Source organism: Trichomycterus rosablanca, chromosome 8 (assembly GCF_030014385.1).
Source record: "Trichomycterus rosablanca isolate fTriRos1 chromosome 8, fTriRos1.hap1, whole genome shotgun sequence".
NCBI lineage: Eukaryota > Metazoa > Chordata > Actinopteri > Siluriformes > Trichomycteridae > Trichomycterus > Trichomycterus rosablanca.
The window spans coordinates 574,520-584,519 of record NC_085995.1 but is presented as its reverse complement, the minus strand read 5'-3'; the positions used below and the strand labels follow the sequence as shown (position 1 = coordinate 584,519).

At 41.4% G+C, this 10,000-nt stretch overlaps 1 protein-coding gene across 2 annotated transcripts in view; it reads right to left on the bottom strand.

Annotated features, from left to right (window-relative positions):
- Positions 1-10,000, bottom strand: part of LOC134319212 (anoctamin-1) — a 44,900-nt gene that overhangs the window by 5,045 nt on the left and 29,855 nt on the right. For both annotated transcript variants that reach the window (XM_063000259.1, XM_063000260.1), the window contains 10 exons: positions 8,553-8,635; positions 7,906-7,980; positions 7,057-7,131; positions 6,249-6,450; positions 5,352-5,463; positions 5,191-5,248; positions 4,989-5,089; positions 3,837-3,979; positions 1,496-1,648; positions 980-1,032 (listed from right to left, as the gene is read on the bottom strand). In XM_063000259.1, the coding sequence (XP_062856329.1) occupies positions 980-1,032; positions 1,496-1,648; positions 3,837-3,979; positions 4,989-5,089; positions 5,191-5,248; positions 5,352-5,463; positions 6,249-6,450; positions 7,057-7,131; positions 7,906-7,980; positions 8,553-8,635 (1,055 nt within the window). The remainder of the gene's footprint in view (positions 1-979; positions 1,033-1,495; positions 1,649-3,836; positions 3,980-4,988; positions 5,090-5,190; positions 5,249-5,351; positions 5,464-6,248; positions 6,451-7,056; positions 7,132-7,905; positions 7,981-8,552; positions 8,636-10,000) is intronic.

Sequence of the window (10,000 nt, the reverse complement as noted above, 5' to 3'; positions counted from 1 at the left end):
CTGAACGCCGCTGCTCTGCTTAGCTGTAAAAAATGTCTAAATATAAGATAAGGATAAAAAATGTAGCATTTGGCAGGTCAGTGCGTCTCCACTGTGATAAAAACCCTCAAATTCTAATAAATAAAACGATCCCGACACACAGAGACACACAGAGACCTGCTAAAGCTCAGAGTCCCCGACTACAGCCATTATCTCATCCTCCCGATTGTACAAACACCCGGATTTATACCGGAACTGAACACCAGACTGAAGAGCTGCAGCGTCTCTACCACACCTACACACACGACTCCTGCCTTCTGATTGGCTGACAGGAGTGTATTAATATCCTGGAACCTGAGAGCTGTAATGTGCACCGCCGATAATAATACAATTATTACAAAACCATATAAAATACTAATAATAAATATTACAATGAACAATAATAATAATAATAATAATAATAAATATTAAAATTAATAATAATAATAATAATAGTAATAAATATTATATAAAAATAAATAAATAAATATTATTTAAAAAATAAAAATAAAAGTATAATAAGATTAAATATTTACCATATAATAATAATAATAATAATAATAACTACATATTAACAATAATAAAAAATAATAAAATCAGACTAAGAATAAAATAATAATAATAATAATAAATAGTACAGAAAATATACAACTATAAAATAATAATATAAATATTAATAACAGTAAAATTATTAATAATAATACAATTATTACACAACAATATAAAATACTAATAATAATAGATATTATTAAAAAAATAATAAAGGTATAAGAATAAAATAATTACTATATAATAAAATATAATATACAATAATAAAATCAGACTAATAATAATAATAATAATAATAAATAATACAGAACATCTAAAACTATTAAATAAAAATATTATTATTAATAATAATCCTGTCCCACTTTTTTGGAACTAAGGTTTGTAAACAGTGTAGAGAATAAAAACGACTTACATTTACGATGACGGCGAGTTTGGCCACTCCTCTCAAAATGTTGTACCAGATTCCTGAAATCAAAATGTAATAAAAGGTTATAAAATCTAATATTATAAAATATAAAATATTTAAAGTCTAAATATTTAAAAGAACGTCATTATGAATGTATTAAAATAATAATGTTACTATAAACTGTTGCTCTAACTGGATGCTCTACAGACACTACTCGCCGTGTCTGAGTAACTTTCACTTCCTTTACGGTGCAGCAGCACCTCCTGCTGGTATCAGTAGGAGTGGTGGAGGAGTACAGAGAGTGTAGCGTGTTCCTCTGTACATCTCAAAGCTCTATTAATCCACCACTGTCTGGTGGGAAAAGGCTGGATATGTTTTGGTGTAGGTGTGTGCCGACCTGCGACCCCTTCCTGACTACTGTGGTTGTTGTGCAAGCAACAGGGGGCGCCAGAGATAAACACAACAACATCAAATTAGAAATGATAATAAAATAATAATAAAATAATTATAATAAATACTCACCGATGTCTTTAGCTCGCGCCGCCACGGGTCTCCTGAGCTCGGCCACAAACTTCTTGGCATCCAGACGGATTTCGATGATGTTGTTGAGCAGAGCGAAGAGCGGTGCCAGAGGAAACGACGCCACGAAGAGCGTCACGAATCCGAACTGGATAACTGCACACACACACACACACACACACACAGAAACACTGGATAATCAAACACCTGAACATCAAACACCTGAACATCAAACACCTGAACATCAAACACCTGAACACCAAACACCTAAACATCAAACATCAAAACACCAAACACCTAAACATTAAATAACTGAACATCAAACGCTGGAGCATCAAAGACCTGAACATCAAACACTTAAGCATCAAACACTGAAACATCAAACACCTGAACATCAAACAGTGAAGCATCAAACACCTGAACATCAAACAGTGAAGCATCAAACACCTGAACCTCAAACACTGAAGCATCAAACACTGAAGCATCAAACACCTGAAGCATCAAACACTGAAGCATCAAACACCTGAACATCAAACAGTGAAGCATCAAACACCTGAACCTCAAACACTGAAGCATCAAACACTGAAGCATCAAACACTTAAGCATCAAACACTTAAGCATCAAACACTGAAGCATCAAACACCTGAACATCAAACACTGAAGCATCAAACACTGAAGCATCAAACACTGAAGCATCAAACAGCTGAACATCAAACACTGAAGCATCAAACACTGAAGCATCAAACACCTGAACATCAAACACTGAAGCATCAAACACTGAAGCATCAAACACTGAAGCATCAAACACTGAAGCATCAAACACCTGAACATCAATCACTGAAGCATCAAACACTGAAGCATCAAACACTTAAGCATCAAACACTGAAGCATCAAACACCTGAACATCAAACACTGAAGCATCAAAGACCTGAACATCAAACACTTAAGCATCAAACACTGAAGCATCAAACACCTGAACATCAAACAGTGAAGCATCAAACACCTGAACATCAAACACTGAAGCATCAAACACTGAAGCATCAAACACCTGAACATCAAACACTGAAGCATCAAACACTGAAGCATCAAACACTGAAGCATCAAACACTGAAGCATCAAACAGTGAAGCATCAAACAACTGAACATCAAACACTGAAGCATCAAACATCAGAACATCAAACACTAGAACATCAAACACTAGAACATCAAACACTGGAGCATCAAACACCTGAACATGAGCTAGCTCAATAAAGATGAAGAAAAGCTCCAGTGTCCTGCACAGAGCCATGAGCTCAGCCCCACTCACCAGCTCTGGGATGAACCGGAACACCGATACCAGTGCTCAGCCCTACACATGTCATGACTGGGTGTCCCAATACTTTTGGCAGTATGGTGTATTTAGCCAGTTTGAGAGGGAGGAACCACAGCTGCTGCAGACCGGATCCGGTTTTAGTCTCGGCTTACGGAGACGGTCGGAGGTCCAGCAGAACCTGATCTGTACACACACCCACACGCAAACCGATCTCCTGGCAGCGCAGAAATGTGAACGAGCGCCCACAGTGACCATGACCACGCTGGGTAACGTGCGCTGAGTGTTCAGTAACACAGCTGCTGTCAGAATGCAGAACATCTGAGATGATGCAGCATATAAATCATCACGGATGGTCTGAGCTTGTACCTGCAGTACCCGTGAACAGACAGCAGGGGTCACTGCTGCAGCAGCAGAGTCGATCCACATTCAACCTTCCATTCCTCAGACACGGTCAAATGTGCGCTGTATGTTAAGCGCCCGGTCAGGTTGATACTCCCCTCTTTAATTACAGGTACAGTTTTTGAAAACTTTTGTTTCATACATTTTCTCTTTTTTTAGAGCGTCCAATTGCCCGACTGCATCACGCTTCCTCTCTACCAATGCCGATCCCCGCTCTGATTGAGGAGAACGAAGCTAACCCACGCCCCCTCCGACACGTGGGCAGCAGCCGTATGCATCTTATCACCTACACTTTGACGAGTGCAGTGCAGCTCAGCGTTGTGTACGGAGAGACACACCCTGAGAGCACTCTTTTCTCATCTCTGTGCAGGTGCCATCAATCAGCCAGCAGAGGTTATGAGAGAGAGACCCCATCCGGCTTAGTCCCGCCCATATCTGAACAACAGGCCAATCGTCGTTCATGTGGCCGCTCAGCCTCAGCCGGCAGGCAGAGCCGAGACTCGATACGATGTACTCCAGATCCAGCTCTGGTTCCAGCGTGTGTTTTTACCTCTGCACCACCTGAGCGGCCAAGTACAGGTACAGTTTTGATCCCGGTGGTTTTACTGAAGTACACAGTGGAGAAACACTCACTCATCTCCATGTACTCCGGGGTGAGACCTGAGAACGGTTCCAGGAAGAAATCCGTCTCGTATCTCTGCAGGATTTTCTCGTTCTCCTCCTCCTGGAACGCAGTGCGCTTCGACTTAATGTAGCGGATCAGCTTCTTCAGTTTACTGTCAACAAATACACACCAGAAAAGATTTATTATTTATTTCTATTTAAATATCTATTATTTACTTCTACTTAAATATCTATTATTTATTTATATTTAAATATTTATTATTTATTTATATTTAAATATTTATTATTTATTTATATTTAAATATTTATTATTTATTTATATTTAAATATTCATCATACATTCATTTATCAAGAATGATTCATTTAAACAGAGTAATTTATGTACAGAATGATTCATTTGAACAGTTAATCGTGTAATAAATAATGTACAGTGTCACTCATATTGAGAATGATTCATTTGAACAGTTATTCATGTAGAGAATGATTCATTTGAACAGTCATTCATGTCGAGAATGATTCATTTGAACAGTGATTCATGTAGATAATGATTCATTTGAACAGAGATTCATGTCGAGAATGATTCATTTGAACAGAGATTCATGTCGAGAATGATTCATTTGAACAGAGTTATTCATGTCAAAAATGATTCATTAAAACAGTTATTCATGTTGAGATTGATTTGTTTATTTAGAGTCATTGGTGTCAAGGATGATTTGTTCGAACAGAGTCATTTTATTTCGAGAATGATTCTTTTGAACAGTTATGATATTTAAGAATGATTCGGTTAATTAGAGTTATTCATGTCAAGAATAAATCATTTGAACAAAGTTATTCATGTTGAGAATGATTCATTTAAACAGAGATTCATGTCAAGAATGATTCATTTGAGCCGAGTCATTAATGTCAGAGCAGAAAGTTAGCTGTAAGCGCGATTATTACGGTTATTACGCCAAGAAACGGAACAGGCTAGTCTGTTTATGTTGCAGCAATGCATTCTGGGAAAGTCAGGCTGGAACGTCGTTAGTTACTATAAACATTTTACTGAGCTAAAAGCAGCCAAACGTTTGCCGTTCATTATGGGATGTACGAGCGTGTGACGAGGCTTCATTCACAGAGCGCGCGTGAAGGCGCTAATCTGCTAACAGCGTTAGCATTACTCACGGTATTCCGATCTCGAACAGGTTGTTCTGGATGAGCTGCTTCCCCAACATGGTGATACTGAGCTGAATACAGAGCTCCATCAAACATCCACCCAGAGCACACTGTCACACACACACACACACACACACACACACACACACACTATCAGTCAGTAGATGTAAACGTTTGGTGTGTGCTGTTAATCGTGAGATGTAACGCTCACCTCCTCCATACGGTACGACTGAAACATGTAGATGTAGCTGCCAGGACGACCCACGATCCTGCAGACACCAGAAATGACATGAACTCTGACCTCTGAACTGAGTGTGAGTGTGACAGTGAGGTTATATTTGGTGATGTGTGGTGAGGAACGTCCGGACCCACCTCCCTCTGAAGAAGGCGATGTAGATGATGGGAGTGAAGGCGTTAACGAACTTCAGGATGAAGGTTTTGAAGATCAGGCGCTCCTCAAAGCTTTTGTCTGTTTTGGGAACCTCTGAGAACACAGAGAGAAGATGGAGCTGGGATCATGTGGTTCATCTGATCTGATGTGATGGTGTTATGTGTGGACGTTTGGAAGGTGGCCACCTGCCTGATGCATGATGACATCACAAACCTGGTGAACCTCAGAGCTACGATGGAAAACCTGAGCTGAGATGTTCAGTAAAGGTTCTACCTTGGTCGAGCATCCTGCACTTGGGTTTAGAAGGATTCATGTCGAGAATGATTCATTTGAACAGAGTTATTCAAGCTGAGAATGATTCGTTGGAAGAGTTAATCATGTCAAAAATGATTTGTCACTCATTCTGAGAATGATTCATCTAGAGTGATTCATGTCGAGAATAATTCGTTTAGAGTGATTCTTGTCAAGAATGATTCATTTGAACAGAGTAATTTTTTAAGAATTATTCATCTGAGCAGAGTCGTTTATGTCAATAATGAATCATTTGAACAGAGTCGTTCATGTCTAGGATAATTCATTTCAAGGGTAGTTCATGTAGAGAATGATTCGTTTAAACAGAGTCTTTTTTTCAAAAATGATTCTTTTGAACAGTCATTCATGTCGAGAATGAATCATTTGAACAGAGTCGTTCATGTCAAGAATGATTCATCTGAACAGAGTTGTTCATGTCAAGAATGATTCGTTTAAACAGAGTCTTTTTTTCAAAAATGATTCATCTGAACAGAGTTGTTCATGTCAAGAATGATTCGTTTAAACAGAGTCGTTTATCACAAGCACATGAAGAAGTGAGGAAGTAAAGAAGTGAAGTTTGGACTGACCTAGCGTCGTTAGCCAGCGTGCTACGGCTCCGTACACCTCGTCCAGGATCAGGATGACCACCAGGTTGATGATGGCCGCCGTGGCTTTGACGGTGATTTGGACGTTGGAGCGGGTGGTGGGGTTGGAGCTCATGTGCAGGGCGGCTTTGGTGGAGATCCGGTACAGAATCACGCCGAACACGATGGCAATCGTCACGCCGAACTGTCGACACGTAAACAATCGACTAGCAACGTCGTTTAACGACACTGAGCCGCCGCAGAACCTTTTCCTGAACGTATCATTGGTTTAGGGTCAAAAAATGTGGACACCTAAGAATTAAGCTGCCAAACGGCCAAAGTTTCTCATTATTCCTGCTGCAACAGCGACTCCTGCTGGCTGGTTGAGGAACGAGTGGTGGATGAACACACAGAGCACAGCATGACTCTCCATACTCGATACGGCTCTTCGAGAATCCACCGCTGGCTGGTGTAAGGAAGCAGCCAAGGAATTGAGGAAGTGCAAGTGGCAGAGGAACTGTAACAGGGATTCAGGAAAGCACACATGGACACACCTTCTCCGACAGGTGCTACATTCCACCAGACAGTGATGGAGGAACACACTACACTCTCTGTGTTTCTCCACCACTCGTACTGATCCCTCAACCAGACACCAGGGGTCACTGTTGCGACATCTAGGAAATGATTTTCATCTAACCCTCTCTCTTCAGCAGGCACACAGGGTGCCGAGCAGGCGGGTCTCAGCCCATTGCAGTGTGGCGCGACCCCAGAAACATGGTCTGTACTGGGAGATGAACTGGGAATGACGTACCATTAAGAGCATCATGACGATATTGGTGATGTACGCTGGGCATCGATCTTTACACGTCAGCTTCTCCTTCTCACTCTGAAAGAACAAACCCAGAAATGTTCATCAGTGACGTCAACGAGAAGCAGTTCATTCTGACCCCAGACTCTGTATCGTCAAAAGTATGTGGACACGCCAAACTTATTGCTAAAAGGTGTGTGACTGACAACAGTTTGAGGAAGTCCCTTTCCCGTTTCAGCTGAGGACCATTCCAACCATTTACATTTGTGGTGCTTTCATCAAAAGTGACTTACAGGAATTCAGGATAAAGGGCCTCGCTCAGGGGCCCAATAGTGGCAACTTGGTCATGGTGGGGCTTGAACCGGTACTTTAACTTGATTCTAATTCTGGTTCTGATTCTAATTCCCGGGTGATTCTGATTCCCAAGTGATTCTAATTCTGATTCTAATTTTAATCCTGATTCTGATTCCAAGGTGATTCTGATTCTAATTCTGGTTCTGATTCTAATTCTGATTCCCAGGTGAATCTGATTCCCAAGTGAGTCTGATTATAATTCTGATTCTAATTCCCAGGTGATTCTGATTCCCAAGTGATTCTGATTCCCAAGTAATTCTGATTCTGATTCCCAGGTGATTCTGATTCATGCACAGACTGAGGAGCATCTAGACGTGGTTCGACTCGATCAGTACCAGAGTTTCACCACACCAAACACCTTCGGGTTGAATCGGAATGCCGGACGAGAGTCGAGCCGCCTCGTCCAGCGTCAGCAGCTGTTTCTGAATGTTCCACCCAGTGAGCCGGGGGTCAGGGCGTCCACGTACTCCTGAGTGAAGCTTCTACAGGATATTTTACCTTTTTGGACTTGTTCTGCTCCTTCTTCAGGGACTTCTGCATCACTCTGAACTCGTACTCGGCCCGGGGGTGATCCTACAACCCAAACACACGGGGTGAGCTTTTACATCTACACACACACTACAGCACGGGGGTTAAACTGGGTGAACTGGGAGGCTGGACGTGTTTCACTGGTGCTGTGAGGAAACTCCTGACAGGTTGGTGCCCGGGCGTGAGCGTGTGTGGGTGTGGCTGCATACAGGCGTGTTTTTACTGCACATGCAAAGATTTCAGAGAGCGGTGGTGCTCATCAGACCAGCGCCGGGTGTCGGGCGTCACCGAGATTCAGAAAAATGTGTCAGCAGAAACCGAAACTGATCAGAAACGGCGAAAGATAAAAACAGACTGAGGAAGATCAGAGAGAGTCGATGCTGAACATGTTCAAACCTTCTGCGCTTCCTACACACACCAGCAGGGGGACGGAGACCAGCAGGGGGGGCGATGGGACGGGGACGAGGGACAAAACAAAATAATGAACCTCTTATCATCACGTATTACAGATGAAAGCTTTGATGTTCTGATCGGCTGTTCGAGTGTAAAATATATTAATCATTAACGTGAGCTAATAAAATCATTGTTGTGAAGTCGGGGAGGGGACGCGATCTCACCTCCTCCTCCTCAAATCCTGTCAGGTCCCATTCATAGTTCAGACGCATCTGCCTCCGCTTCCAGTGCTCCATGAAGAAGGCGGCTAAAACACACACACACACACACACACACACACACACACACACACACACTTAAAATGATTATGAATTAATGTTACTCATACACTATGTGGTCAGAAGTATGTGGACACTCCCTGTCAGCTGTATAATAATGAGTGTGAATAATGAGTTTAGTGTAAAAAAATTAGAACATCGACTCCAGGTCAAACCTTTTAGTCCAGCATTAATGCCTGACCTCACAGACACTCTTCCGGTACCTCAGGGGCACAAATTCCTACAGACACACTTGTTATGAAAAGCCTCCCCAGAACAGACCAGACTGACACTGTACCCATGCTCATGGTTTTGGAACGGGATGTTCAGCTAGATCATGGTTATGTGTCCACATACTTTTGGTCATATTGCTGTAACACACGTGGAGGAACACACTATACTCTGAGTGTTTCTTCACTGGACAGTACGAATCACAGCCCTCCTCCCTCAGACACGCCCAAGTGTGCCAGTACAGCGCCCGAGCAGATCTGTGGCAGCGCTGAGGTTTTTTAGTCTATTTAGGTGGCAAATGAGGAACAGAACAGGGCGAGACAAACAACCCGCCACGAGGACGTCTGATGGGCACAGCCAAAATAATAAAAAGAAAGAAGAAGCAGGAGAAAAGGAACAAAAAAGAAGAACAAAAAAATAAGAAAAAAGAAAAAAGAAAAAAAGAAGAAAGAAGAAAAACAAGAAAAAGGATAAAAGAACAAAAAAGAAGTAGAAGAAAGAAGAAAAGAAAAAGATGAAAAAAGAAGAAAAAAGAAAAAGAAAAAACTAGAAGTAGAAGAAGAAAAAGAAAAAGAGGAAAAAAAGAAAAAAGAAGAAAAAGAAAAAGAAAAAGAAGAAAAAAGAAAAAAGAAAAAAATAATAAGAAGAAAAACAAGAATAAAGATAAAAGAACAAAAAAGAAGAAAAAGACGAAGAATCGTGTCTCTGCACTGTGAGGTTCTATTTTTAAGAACAGTCCGTTATTATTTACAGAACGTTCTCAGTTCTCGTGCAGGTTCTTTGTTGGATACTGAGAGAACCACAGAAGTTCAGAACCACAGAAGTGCAGAAGTTCTTTATTTCAGTCGCTCGGTCCTCATTACAAACCCAAAACGTTCCTGAGAGGAACCGTCACCGTCCTCAGATTAAGCACCTGATTTACACCCGGACCAATATCCACGGTACCTGCCCCGCCCTCCGCCGGAGGAGATAAAGCGGCTAAATCTGGAGATAAAGCTCTGAATTATTAAAGTTTTAATTCCACAGAAGATCAGGACGAGAGGAGACGATGAGACGGAGCTAAATCTGAGTCTCCTTCATTACAGGAGCGTTTAAACTTGACCTGTGTGAGATCTGGAGATCAT